Below are 21,379 nucleotides of genomic sequence, written 5' to 3'. Positions count from 1 at the left end.
AAAACCTCCATTTTGTGACTTCCCAAGGTGCTGTGATTTGTTTCTTACTAGTCTCTTTTGTCCTGTGGAAATTTTTCTTGGTTGGTTCTTTGAGATTTAGATTTCCTTGCCAAGGTATTTTTAGAGACTAGAAATCAGTACATGTCACCAAAGGGGGAAAATATATACCTTAGGGCCCAATAACGCAATTAGAATTTTAATAAGGAATGTCATAAATTCTTGCTTCGTTGCAATCATTACTTAGAAAACTGTTGTACTCAGAAGCCTCATCTAGTTCTCATCATCATTATCAACATCATCAGCCAACCACAAGCATATATGGAGTGGCCACAGATTATGCAGCATTTGCTTGTGTTCTGGGAGACTTAAAGTGTGTGTGTGTGTGTGTGTGTGTGTGTGTGTGTGTGTGTGTGTGTGTGCGCGTGTGTGTGTAGTGGCCCTTGCCTTCAAGGAGTTTGTGATCTGCAGAATTGGAGGAAAGACAGGAATCTTGGGGGAAAGCAGACCCCTCATTTTTTTGTATTTGTAAAGTACATACAGACTCAAGTACCAGGTATTGTTTGTGTGGAGGATAGAGGTGAGATAAAGGAATGGATCTTAGAAAGGTCTCATTATGGATAAATGGAAGCACATAATTTTGCTGACTTGGGAGGGCACAAGCTGGGTTGTCACAAGGTAGGGCATTTGGTTGACGGAGGGAGGAAGTCATTTCAAGGTGGAGGGCCTTGAAACCAATAATTTAAATAGATTTCACATACTGATAGAGATGATGGCGGACTGGGAGAGGAAAATTACTTGCTGTGTTTGATTATGGCAGAAATTGACAGGATGAGATTGGAGTTGGGATTATTTTTACAAAGAGGAGGTTTCAGGTTTGTGAGATGTTGCTCAGATGTAGACGAATGACATAGAGGTCATGATTGGTAGAGCAGAGAAATGAATCTGTTTATATTTGAAGGAACCCCTTTTCCCTCATGTTGAGAAATAATGGTGGGTTAGGAGTGGTGTATCCTTTCACTGTAACAGGAAATGGTACGATAATTTTGTAGTTGAAGCTCATGACACACAGAACCTGCTTCTGTGATACCACACTGAGTCGGGGAGTGCTGGTTTCACATCTGCATTACTGCACTTTTTTATCCTCTTTAAATAATATATTTTAACAGAGCTCATTATTCACTTACCATACAGCAAAATCATTTTTTATAACACTTTCCATTGTGTTGATCTTGTAAATTGAGGTATTTGGCATCTATTTTTTCAAAATGGACAAAGAAAAGTTGTATTTAGGTTTGGATCTGGTACATGAGCATCTTAAATTCTCAAGTCTTCTGTAGTAGATCAGTTTTTGTTGGCCAGCCAAGACTGCAAATGTCAGTTAGGGATAAACATCGAGCAGGGATCATCCTTGGTTTTCCATTTCTGAAATAATGGTAAACACGTGGCGCATGTCCTATGCCTAGAGAGGCGCAGTTCCTTCTGTTGCTCTATCTATAAGGAGCTAACCTTTTGTCAATTTTTATGGCTAATGCTAGGGCAGCTTGTGAACTAATTAGGAGAAACCCTGATAAGTGAATGCTGGGTTTGTCAGTTCTCTTTCACCTGCTGTGACAGGTGATAGGTGACATGTGACAGCCAGTCAAATAGCATTCCCTGTGTGGCTGATAGCCTGGTCCTCCAGACCTCTATGAAAGGGAAAGTTGCTTCTCTGGTAGCCTTTTCCAGATTTGAGTCTTCTCTGTAAAGCTGAAGTCTCTCTGTGGGTCCTAATTCTAAGGCATTTCACATATGTAAGCCAAATTCAGTTCTCTTTCTTCAAGAAAGTTGTCCTTTTCTAGCTATGGCCTTTTCCTGTCAGGTGGCTGGTTTCCTACTCATCTTACACAGTTGTATCAGCAAGTTCAAGGGATTCAATGGCTGCATGGCTCAAAGAAAGCAGTGGGAGAAATGCAACGTGAAGGCTATGAAAGCAACAAAACAAATGGTAGTTTTAGGGTTGTAAGTCTAAACCCAGCCAATTGTAAGATGGCTGTCATGGACGTTATTTATAATTCTTCCCTGGTTAATAGACCCCAATCAGCCCTGTAGGATACAGGTGCTAGTTGATTTCTACAATAGGCAAGTGCTGCGTTCCAGCTACGTTCCTGCTGCAGAGGGTAAGTGCTTAGTGCTATTTACTTAAAACATTCTAGGTTGATAAATGACAAGCACTTCACTCTGGGTAAAGCTCATAAATTCAGCTCCTACAAAAAATAACAAGCTGACAGCACTTAGTCCTGTTTATAAAGTTCATACACATCTGTCTTTGATACAGGCACAAGTATATATCTATGGAATAGCACTGCAGACTGTTAAAGTAATAGAGAGCACAGCCACAGAGCACAAAGCATCGTACTCCCAGACTCGCCACCATTAGCCCCGATGCTTGAAGGGCACCTTGAGGACGAGGCCTGCCGAGTGGGAGCTTCCATGCCATGGAGCCCAGATTTGGGCTCCTTCCTGCAAATTACCTTTCTCACTCCCTCCACCTCCCTTTTTGCAAAGTGAGCATCTCCCTCTTAGCCTCCCTCTTCTTCACTAGGCTGAGATGCAGCAAGGAGTTGTAGTGTTATACGTGGAACAGTTTGAACACTTTGGCCAGGTGGAAAGACATAGGTTTAAATGAATGTTTAATCAAACCAGGAGCTATTCTACTTTTGGCAATCTATTCAGGAAAAATAACAAACCCTAGGACCAACAAAATGGCCTTTAGGTAGTATAAGTGCAAAGCCCGAAAGGCTTACGTGCGATGAGATAGCAGAAAAAAAATATTTGGGCCGGCCGAGTGGCTCAGTTGGTTAAGAGTTGGCTTAAGAGCACGAGCTCTGAGCAACAGGGCCGCCGGTTCAATTTCCACGTGGGCCAGTGACACTGTGCCCACTCTGAGCTGTCGCTGAGCTGCCAACAGGTGGCAGGATGGCTCAGCTGGTGTAATAACAAGATTGCCTGTTTGATGGTGGGCTATGCCCACCTGCAACTAAGGCTGAACTTGGCACCTTGAGCTGAACTGCCGCCCGGAGGGCTCAGTGGATAGAGCGTGCACTCTTAACAACAAGGCTGCCAGGTTCGACTCCCACATGGGATGGTGGCTACCCCCACCCGCAACTAAGCTTGAACACAGCACCTTGAGCTTAGAGGCCATGAGCTGCTGCCGGGAAGCCAGATGGTGACTGGCGCCCTCCACAACGAAGATTGAAGAACAACAACGAAGATTGAAGAACAACAACTTGGCTGGTCCCCTTCCCCAATTTTCTGACACTGTTTCCCTCCCCCAACCCCCCAATAAAATCTTTAAAAAAAAAAAAGAAAGAAAAAATATTTTCACAAAGAAAATAAACATGAGATTCATCCCGCAGGTCATGGCTTCTTAGAGACCCGGCAGATACTGTTATGGGATGCGTGACTATTCCGAACCGTGACTGAACAACCTGGTTCCTAATCAGCTGTGGAGAGTCCAAGCCGTCACACACATCAGGCGAAAGCTGCATATCCAGGACTGCATTGAACATTCAGTACTGCAGATAGGATAATTATGCTGCTTGTCAGAGACTAAGAGTGCAAAGAACATTCCTTCACTTTGTAACAGCTTGAACCCAAGTGGCAGACGTGCTGTTCCCTCCAGCTGGCATGACCTCCCTTTCTTCAGCCCCTTCACCAGAGGACCAACTACCGCCTGGCTGTTGAGACCAGCTTCAACAGTGTCTCCTCCATGAAGCCCCTCACCCCCCCAGACCCGAGTGGTGCTCCCACTGCCCTCTTTCCTGGTAGCATTTACCAGGTTGCATTTTCGTTATCCATTTACTTGTCTTCCCTGTTATACAAGAATAGGGACAGTGTCTTGTCCTGAATTCATCATTTATCTCTTGTGCCGAGCATAGTGACTAGGACGTAGTGGATGCTCAATAAATGTTTGTCACATGAGTGATAGCATGGTTAGCTCGATGAGAATTGATGGTGCCCTTTCTGATCTGTCATCCATCATCCATGGAGTGAAACAGGACTGGGAGGCTTGAAACAGTGTCACTTGAGAATTTAAGGAGAGGAGGTAGGGTTAGAATGAATAATAACCACCCTGTACTGAATCTTTACTATGGGCAGGGCACTGTCTTAGGCTTTTTAATTGTATTAAAGTGCTTAATCCTTAGATCAACCTGTTAAGACAGGTTCTGTTTATTATCCCCATTGCGAAGCATAAAAACGTTTAATCACTTGCCCAAGGTCGCAGAGTGACAGAGCTGAGATTCATATTGACGTTAGAATGTTAGGTAACCGTGCCCTATATATGCCTTTCAGACTGGTTCCTGGAAAGAATTAAGCGCCAATGTCCTGAGGTTTCCATCTTATGTAATGGTGTAACTTGTCTCCTTGTATATCTAGAGTGGTACTGGTTATAATCCATCTTTGGGAAAAAGGAGAAAACAGTTACTTGGATAACTTTCTGTGTTCGGTAGCTCACACGAGAGAGGCGGAGTGAGATGGCTGACAAAGCATGGGTTTTAGATGATAGTTTTGGTCTTTTCGGAAGCACAGCCTATTCTCCATTCAAACCAGACTATAATACTTTCATTTCTTACAAGGACCATCTTAGCTTTTTTGCCTCTAGACCTTTGCATATGCTATTCCCTCTGCCTGGACCACACTTCCCTGCTCACTCCTCCTTCCCCAAGTCTTTCCTTGGCTCCTCTTTCCCGTGGTGAAAGTCAGTTTAGATGCCATTTTCCACCCCTCCAAGATAGAGGGTCCCTTTCTGAGGGTCCCTACAGCCCCTGGGGGCCCCTGTTGTAGTACGCACAAGTGTTGTAGTGCTGAAAACTGTACTGGGAGTTGATTTTTATATGTGGAATGAGGGACGTGATTATCTGCCCCTGACTGGTTCACACTCTAGACCTATTCTGTGAGAGCAGAGACTGTCTCTTTTGTTCCCCTGTACCTTGGCTGGTGCTTGGACAAAATATGTGTTCACCAAATATTTGTTGAAGGAGTGGATGGATGGGGGTTCATTTTGCTTTAAGTTTTCAAGCCTTGGGTTTTTGAAGTAGTCAAGTCTTCCGTCGGACAACCATCGTTTGCCGTGTCTTGTATGTACGTACTGGGTTGGGCACTGTGGGGAATAGGAAGCCCCATTCACAGCCCAAGACCTCCCTTCACTGCGTGTCCTGAGAACCACCTGGAGCAACTGTGATCAATGGTTCCTGTTTATAAAGAAGTAGAAACCCAAGTTAGGACTAAGCCAGCCTCATACATTTGGGGGCGGGCATGTTGAAAAAGTACATCCTCAGATAGGTAAACAACATGTTGGTGGTTAGATCTAACCCCAAAGAAAAGCTTGATTACTTAAAGATAGAACATTTAATTTTATAAATAGAGAAAAGACTTTAAATCAAATATATTTAGGACCTCTGTACCTGGTTTCCTCAGGCACCTTAACTTATCTTGTCTAAAACTTAATTGCTCATCTACAAGTCCCCTAGAAATTGCTGCTTCTCCTGTATTCCCTCTCTCTTTTAGAGGGACCCACCTGGTGCTCATGCCAGAAATGGGGACGTCCCTCTTGATTCTTTCTCCTTCAGTCCCCGCTGGCATTCAGGTAACTGTTCTGTGACTGCCTCCTTTCCGTTTCTCAGGCTGTCCTTTTTCCCTCCTACTGCCTTCGTTAAGGCAGGAGCTGGCCCCTTTTCTGCCCTTCTTGAGTCTAGGCTCCTTTGCTCCAACTCATTCTCTACCCTGTTGTTAGAGCATATTCCAGAATTCAGATCTGATTCCATCACTCCTCGGCCTGGAAGTCTTCAAAGACTCCATGGCTCGCCACCTGGCCCCACATTATGCCCCATTCCCACCATGCCCCCTCTGAGTTCAGGCTCTGTTTCAGCTCTACCAGATATCATGATTTTTTTTTCCTTCCCTCTTTTATCTAACTGTCACTTGTTCTCTAAAGGCTTTTCTGACATGGGTCCTTGCTTGAGTCTCCTACATGGAACCATGCCTCCACCATTTTGCATCCTAACATTGCTTGGCACATAGGATGTGCTCTGTAATACTTGTTGAAAAAATAAATGAGAGGTAGCAGAGGTGTTAATTCACACTGAGCTGTAAAGGAGCAATATCTGGCTCTTGTGAGAATGGGTTTTATTTCAGGGTGGGAGAAGAGTGTTAAGATACCAGTTAATTACTGGGAAAGGTGCCTGGGTAGTGCTAGTGGAGAGGAACCCCACAGAACAGGAAAAAAGACAATTGAGGAACTAGGAGTTGCCTACCTTAGATCACCATGAAGAAGGCCAGTGTCTGCTTTAGCAGGCTGCCAAAGAATCTGTGACTCAGTTTCCTTAGTTACACAGAAAGGGCATGGGTCTACAGTAGGTAGACCCAGCAGGTAGGGGCCTGACAGTCTATGATTCTTAGAGTCAAAGTGAAAAATTGAAGTAGGGCATTTTGAATCGGTGTGAAAATTTTTTCCCCCTCTTCTCATTTTATTGCCAGCTCCATGGGAAAAAAAACATTATCTCTTTGCACTCAACAGAGACAGTTTTGCATTTTAAAAACAAAGAATTACAAAGGAATACAGGAAAATTACATTAATATGATATTATGTTTGAGAATATAAACTCCCAAGTCAGGAAATTCACTCATCATTCTCTTGCAGCTTTTGTTTTGATGCCCTGCACATACCATTTAAAGACAACTCTAATATGCCAAAGCCCAGCTTGGCCATGGCCATGAGTTATGGTGGATTGGAAATGGTTACTTTGATCTTCTTGGCCTTTGGGTGTTTGACTTCTCTAAGTTAATGTCTGTTCTTTAGCATTACATTATTTGTAGTAAGGTAGTCATTTATAATTTATATTCTGTGTACGGACTTAAAATAGAGATAAGAGGATAATCAGCATCCTGAAGCTTCTAGTGGTCCAAAATAACATTTCTTCAGTGAAGTCTGCCTGTGGGGATTAAAACCTGGGGTGAATTTAAAAACCCTTTGTCCTATTGTCAGACTGGGAAACGGGTGTGCCAACAGGCATTATTAAGCCTTTAAAGGGGTGATGCAAATCATTTTTTTTAAAAATAAAACTTATCATTTTATTTTATTCTACTCAAAATAATTTCTAAAGACCTCAACCTTCATTGTGTTCCAGGGGCCTCACTAAAGTCTCAGAGAGGGGACAGGGGCAGAGCTACAAGGACAAATAGGAGAAATCGCCCTGGTGAAGGACAAAAGCCGATACATCTCTCAACCACTTTTCTTCTTTTTTTTTTTTTTAAGATTTTATTGGGGAATTGGGGGAGGGGAACACCGCCGGGAATGGGGGGAAGGGGAACAGACAAGTTGCTGTCGTTTTGTTCTTCAGTCTAGTTGTGGAGGATGTTGCTTCACTGGCCCAAACTGGCATCATCATTGCGCTCTTCCCAGGCGAGGCAGATCAGTCGCCATCTTCTGGACGGCCGCTCACAGTGGCTGCTGGCTGCTCACTGCGGCTGCTGGCTACACACGGTAGCCCATGGCAACCCACTGCAGCAGGGACTGCAGCCTACACCGTTGCCGGCGACTCATGGCAGCCCAGCTCCAGGTTGAGCTGTTGTTCACCATCTTAGCTGTAGAGGGCAGTGTCACTGGCCCTCATGTGGGATCCAAACCAGGGCTCTCTGGCATCCCAAGCCAGTTCTTAACCAACGTGCCACTCTGCCGGCCCTCTCAACCACTTTTCTGCTGCGATTTTGGTGTTCTTCCATCTGAGTTGCTACTTTGCTTTTTGACTTTGACTGCAAGCACAGAAGAGGGATGGGCTTTCCTGTTAAGTACCTCGTAGAGAACACACTGTTCATTCACATAGATTAAAAATGGAAGGCCTACTTGAAAAATCCCATGTAGAATTCAGGTTTTAGCAAAAGCCAATCAGATATTAGAGGCTTAACTTATTTTTTTCCTTCTTGCTTTTATAACAAGTCTCTAAACTCTAATTTTTTTTCCATTCCTTTTCATTATGCATCTTCACTGTGCCAGGAACTGGGTAGAGATTTCTAATGAGGCAGAAGGACAGATGCTGCTGCAGTCGAATGGTCTCGTTCTTCCAGTGTCTGGCGACCTTGTATTTGAATCCCAAAATTATTCTCATTAGGACCACTGACACTGTGCTGTGTCTCATGTGCTCATAACTGTACTGGGTGTACATTTGAATGTCCTCCTGATACTTGGGGGTCCTTGGGGGTAGAGGTCTTGCTGCAGCTAAGGGGTTGTATGGGAACATCCTGGGTTATTTAACTTGAAAGCCACAAGGTGGCAACGTTTACTAAGCTGCTGGGCATTTTATCCTCTATATCAAATAGACGTTGAACTTGCTTTTCTAGCTACAAGATTGAATAGCTGTGAAAAGGGCTTAGCAGCCATTGCTTCAGGTCCTTTTGAAAGCGAGGCTATAGGCCAAGCACACTATAGTATATTGGTATCTGTTCATTCCCTCGTTTAGATACTGAGAGTTTGAAATTTCTCTGTGTGACTGGGCAAGTTGCCTCCCCTTTGGCCTCAGTTACACATCGTGATAGGGAAGACCTGTGATTGTACTGACTAGTTTCTAATAGTTTTTTTCTGCATGATTTATGATTTTGGTTACAACTTCCTCCCCTATATTGCTTTATAGAAAAACTGATAGTAAAACTAGCCCTTTAAATTTAAAAGAAACACTAACCTTTTACCAGAGGGCAGGGTCGTGATTTTTTTTAAAATCAACAACAAAATCTCAAGGAAATTAATGTTCCTAGAGGCTAGCCATCTTTCCTCGGTTCACTCAAGAGGATAGACTCTACTAAATGAGGATGCTTATTCACCAGCTTTCCTAAATGAGCTTTGGGAACATTAAGATCTATAAGGAACTGACCAAGGGCGGTATTGTGTATGCTTTGCAGTGACTAAGCCATTAAGCTCTAATTGGTATTTTCCCAGTCATGGTTTTGTGTAGGAAGCTTTACAATTATTTAGGAATTCTGTGCCCATCAGCCATCTCAGTGTCATCCCCACATTTTGGAATCTGAGAGTGGAGAGTGTGGAGAACAGGTTTTAGTGAGAGCAGATTATGACTTTTGCTTGTAATGTGTTTCCGTCTTGGTTTGTTGTATTGCAGATGAAGTGGAAAGGGAAGGACCTGTTTGATTTGGTGTGCCGGACCCTGGGACTTCGGGAAACCTGGTTCTTTGGACTGCAGTACACAATCAAGGACACCGTGGCCTGGCTCAAAATGGACAAGAAGGTGAGGCTGGAATGAATGAGAGTGGTGGGGCTGGAGCCTGCTCTGGTTTTCTTCCCTGAGCACATGCCCTGTTTGTTTGCTCATCACGGGGCATGACGGATACATAGTAGAGAAGGGGGCAAGTCCTGAAGTCAGTCATGCAGAAAGCAGGTCCTGGAGATGCCACAGGCTTTCTACTCCTCACAGGCTCTCCTCGGCAGGCAGAACCAACCAGGATTAAACTGTTGCGATCCCTGGCTTCTTTACTCATTGTCACCAGGCTGATTGCTTCTGGCTTTATGCTGTTCAATTTATTGAACCACTAGTCAGGCTTTATGAATAAAAATCTCACACACACACACACACACACACACACACACACTTTACAATTTATGTCTTTGAAAGCTTTTCTTGGGGCTCATGTGCTTTAAGGAATTTTTAGTCTTTTTTGAGAAACACCGTGGCCTAATTCAATTTAATCATTAACATGATCTAAGGAATAAAGAGTGTCCTGGTCCCTGTGGTAAAGGAAGACTGTCCATTTTGTCCTCGTGGTTTTCTGGGACCTCTGAGGCCTGGAGGACAAGTCTGGGCTCCCAGCAGTTTTCATGTGGCTTAGAAATGGATATTGCCTAGGGAAAGTGCCCTCTGTGTAGGTTCATATGTGCACACAAAGACATACTTACCTACTTACCTGCCTACATAACCATGAAAATGGATGAGGATCGGGCCATATGCTTTTGTCAGTAACTCCTAAAAGATGCCTGAATCTCAAAGTAAGTCAATGTCTAATTCTTACCCCAAATGGAATCCCCTGTAATTAATTGCCCACCCAATTTTATTATCTCCTATAATGGCGTGATAAACAATGAAAGCCTCCTACCCTTCACCAGTTTGACTCTAAACCCAAATGTTCAAATTGTGTTTCCATATGTACACACTAATCTGAATCTTCACTTTAGAATCCCTGCTGGTTATAAATTTAATATGGTAATTCCCCATGATCACGAACATCAAAGTGCCACTGTGTGCCGGTGTCAGCGAGACTGTCCTAGATGAGGTGTATTTTGAATCTCCTGGGCACCGCCAATTGGAATTTAGGCAGGGGCTTGGAGAGTTACCTATCAAAGATAAGCAGAACTTCTGTATCTTTTTAGTGACTCTCAGCAAAGTAAATTTCAAGTCATACCTGAGTGCTGGCCAAATGGATGTGAGATTGGGGGCATCAGGAGCCACGATACCTGCTGCTCAAAGGAAATAAATTATGACACATGTTAATGGAGGCTTGGAGCCTGTCACATGGCATGTTTATGGCCTGAAATGAAATTCATTCTGGAGAGCAGATGGTTCGAGCTTTTCAGTGGGTGGATGAAATTGTTAGAAGATTAAAGGCAGTGTGGTTTACTGATTGTGCTCAAGTATTTTGTGGGGCATCTCCAGAGGTTCCTTAAAACAAAGGGTTGCACAATGGACACGTTTCATTTCTGTTGCTCAGTTAATGCTTAGATGACTTCACAGAGATCTATTTCATCATCTCTAAGCTCCATTCTAATATGGACCTAAATGTTGGGGGGTGGGCAACAAGGAAAAAGAATAAAGGAAGATTTAAAGCCTTCAGAAAGTTTAAAGCCTTCAGTCTACCATAAGGGATTGTGTTCAAGACCTTTGAGTTATAAATTTCTAATTTTTAACTATCTCTGTGGCCTTGAGAACATTTGTGCCTTAATCTTAGCTACACTCACCCCTTGGGGATATTAATTAACTTGGTTCAAAAATGCCATGTAAAGTGATTATTCCCTCTCGTTGTAGATGGCTTTGTGAATGCCTCAAATTGAAGAATCACAACCTTTGGGGAATGTGATGAATTTAGAGGGGAAATAATATTTATACACTCCTTGCAAAAGGTTCTTTGATGGTGGCATGGGAGGAAGAGGTGCCAGTATAGCTTGTTTATCTTTTGCTCTTTGATTCTTCAGGTGCTGGATCATGATGTTTCAAAGGAAGAGCCAGTCACCTTTCACTTCCTGGCCAAATTTTATCCTGAGAACGCTGAGGAGGAGCTGGTTCAAGAGATCACGCAACATTTATTCTTCTTGCAGGTACACCAGTTCATGCTACCCCCCTAAATTATAGGGAAACTCACCCAGGCAGCATGGCAGAGGCAGCCTGGACAAACCCCTCGAGCTGACCACAGATGTTTCACATTGCAAAAATGTTACACCTCAGTCCTTTTGGTTTTGTAATGGAAAAAAATCTTCAGAATAGAACTACACTTGAGTGATAAGAATTGGTGTCAGGTGAAATTGCAAAAATGTGATGGTGAAAGAATAGCTACCTAATTTGAAACCTCTTTGAAGACAGATCCTGTTTTCTTCTCAGTAACTTGAAAGTACTTAGTAGTTGCAGAGGAAGTTTAAAGAGTCTTATAAAGAGTAGTTCTTCCACAAGTTCAAAATCTGTTGTCATTAAGGCACGACTTCAGAGCTCCGGTGACTCCTGGTTAATCCCATTCATGTAGAACTTCCAACATCGTATTTCATGCTACTCTGTCTATAATTATCTTATTTCTCCCTTATTCCATCATAGATGGTAAGCCGCTTACAGGCAAGGCTCACTGAGTGCACAGGAGGCATTCCATAAGTAATCACTCAACCGAATTGAAGAAATTAGGCAATCCATGATTATAGGTTCAAAGACAGCTCTTTAATCTCTGGAGGCAAAGTGGGCAAGGGGTTGGTGTTTTTACTGGTTGATCAGAGCACTTCCCCAGTTTCATGATTAGTTACAGTGATTGGCACTGGAGCTTGCCTGTGTGCCCAAAGGTGCCCACTGTCAGTAACAGAAAAGATTGCAGCAGGGGTGTTAATTACATGATTTCCCAGAAGGAGATATATAGTCTGTCACGTACTCTTTCTATAATTAGTTTGAGTTTCAGATTATTATGTTCAGTAGATATTAAGTTAAATGTAATAAAAATCCTCAAATCATGTTTTACAAAAAAAATTTGCAAAAAAAGTGTGCGTGTGTGTGTGTGTGTGTGTGTGTGTGTGTGTGTATACACATACACATATATACATACTCCCCCATCCCTAACATTTTGCGGTCAAAGGGAATCCCTTTCAGTTTTTTGTAGTGTGGCTTTTTTTCCCTTTGAAAAGAAACCGAGGGATTGGAAAGTTGCACTTCTTTGAATGAAACCACATAATGATCTTGTAGGCCCCAAAATGTCCTAGTGTCATAGAGACGGCTTTCTTTTTTTTTTTTTAATCTGAGCCATCCTGCCACCTGTTGGCAGCTCAGCAGCAGCTCAGCTTGGGCCTGGAATTGAACTGGCGACCCTATTGCTCAGAGCTTGTACTCTTGAGTGAGCTCTTAACCAACTGACCCACTCTGCCGGCCCGAGATGGCTTTCTTGGAAGCAGTGCCTATCCCTTATGTGACTTTGGCTTAATTTCCCCTCATACTTCAATGTTGGAGCGTTTTCATGGCCGAACAAGGCAAAATTTACCACTTTTATGAATCTGTGAGAAGAGAGTTGGCTTTCCTGTTGTGTTTATTTCGGGGTGCCTTCCCCCAGCCTCCACTTCATGTGGCTCTCTTGCCTTTATGTCTGGAACATCATACATTGCACCATTCTATGAAATTAAATGAATTGAGATATGTTAATTCAACATTATGGCTTAAGAATTATATTTCCTGGACCTCACATGTACTTAAAAGTTTAATCGATCACACTTTATTGCTTCCTTTTTCCTTACAGCCTGCATGTTGAAAGTGATGGTTTTTTTTCCGCAGTCATAACTCAGTGGCCTTGCTGACTTTTGTCTTGTGTTAAGACTTAAAAGTAGACTCCATTTCCTCTAGTGCTGTGTGTGCTCAGCAGGGGCCGAGGCTGCAATCACCAGAGCTGTTCCTGACACTTCTCAAGTTTACGGCTCTCCTCTGTCACAGCCCAGATGTTAGTCTCTGTGTTAACCATGAAGACCGTTTTTCCTCTTCAGCATTTGATCATGAACAGATGAGATAAGGGGCTTTTATGCATGGCCATCTTACCAATAGCTTCTTAGTGACTGAACTCCCAACCTGTCTGCCGCAGGAAAAAAATTGTACCCTTTTTCAGAAAATCATTAGCAGGCCCTCATTCAAACACCCTGCAGCCATCTTCTGTGCAACCAGCCTGCACAGCTCACTTCCACGCACACGGTATCATGTCTCCCTTGCTGCCCCTTTCAGGTAAAGAAGCAGATTTTAGATGAAAAGATCTACTGCCCTCCTGAGGCTTCTGTGCTCCTGGCTTCTTACGCCGTCCAGGCTAAGGTAGGCTCAAAGAAGAAAAATTAATTCTTCTGGACATTATTGTGTGTCATGGGGCAGCTCCAGGTTGTCTGTTCCTTGGGAATTTTGAGACTTTCGTCAGAAAGTGAGAGGTTGTGGAACTTGTGGACTAGGGGAACCAACTGTCACCGTGTCACTTCTGTATAATCTTGTGAGAGTGTGTATATGTATACAGGTAAATGTACAGCTTGATGAATTTCCTTTTTAATCTCATTGGGCACATGCAGTTACTTACATTCACTGGGCCAACCTTGCTTTTTATTAACCAGGAAAAATGAACTTACAATCTTCAATTGTTTGGCCAAAATTGGGGACTGTAAGTTCATTTAGGTCAGAAAGGCCCAGGTCCTCATTCCAAACTCATCTTCTGAGGACTAGTGGCCCTATGTGTGGGGACCTCACCAAACCCTAGAGCATGCTCTGCTTCATCCACCCCTGATGGGCATGCCAGCTTGCTGATGGCTGGGCACTGCAGGCTCTTTGGCCCACTGAGCTAAGTTGAGCTTTCTGGTTAGCTGAAAGGCATTCCCAGAGAAATCACTATGGATGAGAGTAGTGGGAAAGCAAGACCAATAGTCTTGTGTTTTTGTCCTCTGTTGTTTTTTTTTTCTAAATTTTCTTTTCTTTTTTTTTAATTGGGGAATTGGGGGGATGGGAACAGTGCTGGGGAATTGGGGGAAGGGGAACAGACAAGTTGCTGTCCTTTTGTTCTTCAGTCTAGTTGTGGAGGATGTTGTTTCACTGGCCCATGTTGGCGCCATCATTGCGCTCTTCCTGGGCGAGGCAGATCAGTTGCCGGCTTCTGGACGGCTGCTCACGGCGGCTGCTGGCTGCTCATGCTGGCTGCTGGCTACATACGGTAGCCCATGGCAACCCACTGTCACAGAGGCTGCAGCCTACGCCGTTGCTGGCGACTCACGGCAGCCCAGCTCCAGGTTGAGATGTTGTTCAGCATCTTAGCTGTAGAGGGCAGTGTCACTGGTCCTCATATGTGGGATCCGAACCGGGGTCCTCTGGCGTCCCAAGCCAGTTCTTAACCATCGCGCCACTCGGCTGACCCTGTCCTCTGTTTTTATAAGACCCATACAGAGTCCGGTCAGGGGGTTTCATGTCCCTCAGATTTCCACTTCAATCACATGCCACTTTCTCTTGATTCCTCTATTCATTACCTTTCACCGCAGCATAAGAAGATGTCCCCAGAATTAGGACACCTGATTACTTCTGTGATTTTGCATAATTTTTTGTTATTATTTTCCTTTTTAAGGTGAAAGTGTCCCTAAAGCCGGTTCCCTGTAGTGTTACAAAAATTAGTAAGACTCTCTTAACTTCCTAGCCTATTTTTTGTTTTGGATAGCTTAATACAGTTTTAGATCAAAGCCAAGAAGTAACTGGCCTGTCATTTGGAGGGGAAAAAAATCTATACATGCTAGTCAGACTAACAGAAGCACCTGAGTCATTTGATGACTCATAATCATTTGATGACTGGTCTAATATTTGCTGAGTATTCACTGGTCTGGCTGGGGGGGGGGCAAGAGGAGGTTGTTGACTGTCACAATACAGACACTAAAGCAAGTGTCTTCCCTCAGCGATTTGCCCAAGGTCATTCAGGCTATCTTGGGGTAAAGCTAAGGGCAGAATTCATAGCTTTGGGATTATATTTCGTGCCTCCCCTATTCCACTGCCCAGAAAAATGAGTAATTGAAAAAAACAGAAAATGGGCCTTGATTCAACTAAAACATACGCTCCCTTTTATGCTTTGATTAAGAATATTAATAACAGGAAAAATGTGTCCTTTCAATCAGTATCACCCTGACAGTGATGAAACAGTCATTGTCACTCTCATTAAATCCGAGCACTTCCTGGCCCTGAACTGAGTTCCTTTTTAGCACGCCTTCCCTCCAGCTGAGAGGAGACCCAAGCTCTCAAGGACATCACCTCTCTTTGAAGGGCTTCCGTCTCAAAGGCTGCATTTTCTTTGCATGGATTTTGGGTCACAAATTCAAAGGCCACCTGTGGAAAAAAATAACTTTTCTGGGTTCCAGCAGATGTTAGCTTAAACAGATTTCACTGTAGGAAAGCCCTAGTAATTTGAATCTGACTAATTTAGAGATGAAAGTGATTCACAGACAGCATATGTAGTTCATATGGAGGAGGGTGTTCTGTTTTTTTTCCGGTGTAAAATTTCAGGATCTCACAAATAAAACTAATCTGTGGCTTCAAGTCTTCATTTGGGAAACTAAGGATTATTATAACAACATCCTTCCAGCTTCCAGGACTGCTGGTTAATATTAAAAGGATATCTCTGGTTACAATATTAATAAGATCTTACATGCCCGTAGTGTTTTACAGTTTTACAAAGTGTTACAACATGAATATTTTGTGTGATACTCAGTGTAGTCTTTTCTGGAAGCCAAGGCTTGAGGGTATTATTCTGGTTTTATAGATGAGGAATTTCGGGCTCAGAAAAGAGTAATCATTTGTCTAAAGTCACAATACTTTATATTAATTCTTTTTTTTTAATGGCATTTGTAGCCCATTTGTTGATGGACAGGATTTGAAGCAGAATGGAACTAGAGAGTGGAGCCGGGGTGAGAACCCTGGTGTCTGGTTTCCTAACTCGGCACTTTACTCTTGTGCCTCACTGTCTAGCATATGCCGCGTTTCGCCAAATCCCAGACTCATTTATGTGGTCACATTAGTCCAGACTTTTCGATGAATCATATTGGTTCCTTCCATTATGTTCAGTTAGTTTTCTTCCACAACCTTTCTGAAACAGAAAGGAACTTTTAGAAGTGTGGAGGGGAAAGCAAATGGAGCTCATTAACACATGAACTGTAATTATGCACAAATGTATTCATTAAAGTGTTTTAGCTGTTTGAATGATATAGACACAGTTAATTCTGAAGCATAAAGAAACAATTACCCTCAAAGTAGAACTACAAATATAAATCACATGGTTCAGTTAACAAGAACCATATTTCTTGGTTGGAGTTTGAGTTCCATTTGAATCAAAAGTATGGGCTGGGTTTTTTTTTTGTTTTTTTTTTTGTGTCCAGTCACATGACATAGCAAACCATCTTGCAATGTTTTAAACCACCTGTTGGATTTATATTGACAATTTGGTGTTTCAAATGTGTTCTTATTAAAAATGACTTTCAGAGAGACTGGTATGTAATTTATCAGTCTTGCAGTGCTGGCCTGCAGACTCCTAGTGTTCAGAGAGAAAAGAATGGTGGGAAAGAGGTTTTAGTGTTTCTTAGTAAGTGCTGTTTTATACAAATTAGGGACAGAATACCAAAAGGCAATTAAGAAGTTGGGTATACATAAAGTGTAGGTAGAGAGTGCCAAGAGTTGAGGCTGGAGAGGTCTGCAGGGGGCCAGATCATAAAGGGTCTTAACTTTATCCTGTGGGTGATACAGAGCCAATGAATGGTTTATATTTTAGACAGAGCCTCTGGTGGTTGTATGAAGGACAGATTGGAGTGAGAGACATGTTTGGAAACAGGAGGACCTGTTAGCAGGCTCTAGTGGTCATCCTGGTGAGAGACTGTGAGGTTCACACCTTGGGCAGAAGTCAGTTGGATGGGAGGAGGCTGACTTAAAAATATCTAGGAGGTAAAAGTTGATATAAATGGTGCTATACTCTACATATCTTTTTTTTTTTTAAGATTTTATTGGGGAATTGGGGGAGGGGAACAGACAAGTTGCTATCCGTTTGTTCTTCAGTCTAGTTGTGAAGGACTTCGCTTCACTGGCCCATGTTGGTATTATCATTGCGCTCTTCCCTGCTGAGGCAGATTGCTCACCAGCCCTTGGACAGCCACTCACGGCGGCTCACGGTAGCTAACGGCAGCCCACTGCAGCCTCATTGCAGCCCACGCCGTCACCGGCGACTCACAGCAGCCAAGCTCTAAGTCCAGCTGTTGTTCACCATCTTAGCTGTAGAGGGCACAGCGTCACTGGCCCTCATGTGGGATCCGAACCGGGGCCCTGCTGCTCAGAGCTGGCACTCCCAAGCTAACTCTTAACCAATGTGCCACTCAGTCAGCCCTCTTTTTTTTTTTTTTTTGCATATTCCTTTACAAAATGGCATTTTTTTCCCCACTCAACATTAATTTTTTTTTTTAAGATTTTTATTGGGGAATTGGGGGATGGGAACAGCGCTGGGGAATTGGGGAAGGGGAACAGACAAGTTGCTGTCATTTTGTTCTTCAGTCTAGTTGTGGAGGACGTCGCTTCACTGGCCCAAGTTGGCACCATCATTGCGCTCTTCCCGGGTGAGGCAGATCAGTCGCCGGCTTCTGGACGGCCGCTCACTGCGGCTGCTGGCCGCTCACGCTGGCTGCTGGCTACACACGGTAGCCCATGGCAACCCACTGCCACAGGGGCTGCAGCCTACCCCACGCCGGCGACTCAAGGCAGCCCAGCTCCAGGTTGAGCTGTTGTTCAGCATCTTAGCTGTGGAGGGCAGTGTCACTGGCCCTCATATGTGGGATCCGAACTGGGGCCTTCTGGCGTCCCAAGCCAGCTCTTAACCAATGCGCCACTCGGCCAGCCCATCAACATTAATTTTGAGATGTATCTGTGTTCTATGTGTAGTTCCAGCTCATTGATTCTAACTGCTGTGTGGTAGCCATTGATGAATAAACCTAGTTTATTTATCCATCCCCGAGGGAAAGGTAGGTTTAGTTTCTACTTTCCCCTGTTGTAAACAGTGCTTTACTGAAAATCCTTTTATATGATTCCTTATGTACATGTGCAAAAGCTTTTTCCCCCTTAAGGTAAATTTCTAGAAATAGAATTGTAGAAATACCTGAAGATATATAAAGAACTCCTAAATTTATAAAAAAAGAAAGAGCAGAACAAAGGGTATGAACAACAGGCACTACATAGAAAACAGAAAAAAAGGCTCAACCTCACTAGTAATCAAGAAAAAGAAAAATTAGAGCAACAATGAGGTAACATTTCAAACTCATAGATTGACAAGGATTAATTAATCAATAGGAGCTGGAAGGGACTGTGAGTTGGCATAACCTCTGTAGAGTGATGGGTTCGGTGGGGACTGGTCAGGTGAGAAGACACACCCCCCAAATCCCCAAAAGTCCACTTCTAGGTGGCTACTCCAGAGAAACTCCTGCACAATGCACCCTTTTCACTTAAAACTGTCACAACGGGTAGACCCATCTCATGTTTTTAAACACTGAACAGTATAGTATTTCATAAGAAGGAGGGACAGTGGATTATTTAAATATCTCTTTATTGGTAGATATTTAGGTTTGTTTTTCTTTCTATTATTTTTCTATTACTTAGACAGATGCAGTGAACATCCTCAAATATAAACATATGAACAGTATTCTCTATGATAAATACCAAGAGATGGCATAACTGGGTTGAAGGATAAGAACACTTAAAATTTAAATAATGCTAAGTGAAAGAAGCCAGACATAAAAGGCTGCATATTGTATGATTCCATTTATACAAAATGTCCACAATAAACAAATCCATAGAGACAGAAAGTAGATTTAGTGGTGGCTAGGGGATGGTAGGAGGATAGTAGGAGTTACTGCTAATGGATATGGGATTTCTTTTTGGGGTGATGGAAATAGTCTGGAATTAGACAGCACTGATGGCTGCACAACATTGTGAATATCCTGGAAACCACTAAATTATAAGCTGAAAATGGTGAATGTTATATTTGTAAATTTTATCTCAATAAAAAAATTAAATAGATATGGCCAAATTCTCCTCCAAAGATGTTGTTCTAATTTAACTTCTAAGAACAATGTGTGAAAATACCTGTTTTTCCACATCCTCATCAACAGTGGATGCTATTAGTTTTTTACATTTTTGCTAATCTAACAGAAAAAAATTGATTTTTTTCAAGTTTTCATTTCCTTGATTACCATTGGGGCTGAGTATCTTTTCATAGATTTACTGACCATTGTACTGGGTTGTCAGAAAAGTCATGACGCATTTTTGCAAAGAAAAACATAGAAAAAAATACGTCATGACTTTTCCGACAACGCAATATTTCTTTCCTCTGTGAGTCAAGTGTTTATGGCTTGCCCATGTTTCCACTTGTATTGTTTGTCTTTTTCTAATTGACTTAGAGGTGCTCCATATATGATGAGTGTTAACTTTTTATCTTTTTTATCTTTATTAAATTTATTGGGGTGACATTGGTTATAAAATTATATAGGTTTCAAGTGTACATTTCTATAATGCATCATCTGTATATCACATTGTGTGTTCACCACCCAGTCTCAGTTCTCCTTCTATCACCATATATTTGACCCCATTTACCCTCTACTGCTACCCCCTCCCCCATTGCCCTCTGATAACCCTTTAATCTTTTCTTTGCATGTCAGACTTGTCAACCTTTTAATGTTTTGAGTGACTTTTAGAATGGCTTCACCCACCATTATTATACACATGTTCTTCTATATTTTGTTCTGGTAGTTTGATAGATTTTCATTTATGGTTTAAGTCTTTAATCCATCTGGATTTTAATGACTGGTATGTGGTAGGGATCTTATTATTAATATTTATTCTGTATATGTATTGATCAAATCTTTATGTTTTGTGAAATCCTGTTCAGAGTACTTGGTCTAATTTTCCATACATACAGGCAGAGGAAAGTATTTAATATCCAGAAGGAGCCTCTGTTTAACCTAAGACTTGACTCCACGAATCCTGTAAATGGTGAACTCCTCTCTTGAATTTAAATTCAATTGATTTATATCAGGGGTGGATCAAGGTTTTGTGGGGCCTGAAGTTTATATGACTTAAGGGGGTTCTTTTCAATGCAAGAATACAAATGATGAATATAAAATTAGGTGCAGAGACCTGCAACCTGAACTTCATTAGCTTTACAGTAAATTCAGTCCTGGTTATATTATCAGAATGCTTCTGTACATAAAAGGATGAGGAACGGCCATCTCCATCTATGCAGTGGTATGACTTCCTTTTGTATTTACCAACTGCCACAATGTGAGGATTTTCTTCTTCTTTTGTTTTTTAAAGAGATAGTTAAGAGCAGACACATACATCCAGGGGGCTTTAATGTAAGTGGAGTTAGTCCAGTGGAGAAGTCCTTTCAGAAGGGTCTTTGCTGCCTCCGCATTGCTCAGATGAGCTCAGTATAATAGAGTAGCTGGGAGCTCAGTATAATAATGTGGATCGTTAATCTTACAAGCCTTTGGAGCCTAAATTTACAACTTTAACTTTGCATATCTGCTTACTTTTGCATTAGAGTTTGGTCAGCACTCTTTAAGAGGTTTGGACATGCAACTAATAGGGCTTTCTTTAGCCTTCTACTCCTTCAAAAATCAGAGGTAACCAGTGATCAGTGTTGTTATAAACAATGCAGAGGATAATACTACTACGTGACATTCACTAAGAGCTAAGCACTGTGCAAAATGCTTCCCTGGGTTGTTTTACTTCATCCTCATCACCTCCTGCGAGGTAGGCACTGTTATGACTCTTGCTTTCCAGACGAGGAAGCTGAGGTTTATTCAGAGGGTGCTGTACTCAAGGCCTCAGGGGGCTACTCCAGAGTCCCCACTTCAAAATCCTCTTAAGACCAGCTCTCTCATTTGACAAGTTAGAAAACAGACTCAGAGAGGTGACACAACCTGAGTTTTTATCTTTTGACACCAGGTTCAATTGAGTGCTATGTGTCAAGCATACTTTTAAAAATTTTATGGGGGTCAGCCGAGTGGCGCGTTGGTTAAGAGCTGGCTTGGGATGCCAGAGGGCCCCGGTTCGGATCCCACATATGAGGGCCAGTGACA

At 42.6% G+C, this 21,379-nt stretch overlaps 1 protein-coding gene across 2 annotated transcripts in view; it reads left to right on the top strand.

Moving 5' to 3' along the window:
* NF2 (NF2, moesin-ezrin-radixin like (MERLIN) tumor suppressor) overlaps positions 1–21,379 on the top strand; it is an 81,454-nt gene that overhangs the window by 23,232 nt on the left and 36,843 nt on the right. For both annotated transcript variants that reach the window (XM_019643157.1, XM_019643158.1), the window contains exons 2-4: positions 9,147–9,272; positions 11,228–11,350; positions 13,485–13,568. In XM_019643157.1, coding sequence (XP_019498702.1) covers positions 9,147–9,272; positions 11,228–11,350; positions 13,485–13,568 — 333 coding nt within the window. The remainder of the gene's footprint in view (positions 1–9,146; positions 9,273–11,227; positions 11,351–13,484; positions 13,569–21,379) is intronic.

Source organism: Hipposideros armiger, unplaced genomic scaffold, assembly GCF_001890085.2.
Source record: "Hipposideros armiger isolate ML-2016 unplaced genomic scaffold, ASM189008v1 scaffold_75, whole genome shotgun sequence".
NCBI classification, from domain to species: Eukaryota; Metazoa; Chordata; class Mammalia; order Chiroptera; family Hipposideridae; genus Hipposideros; species Hipposideros armiger.
Note: the sequence above shows the minus strand (reverse complement) of the source record. Positions and strands in the feature narration are given on the sequence as shown.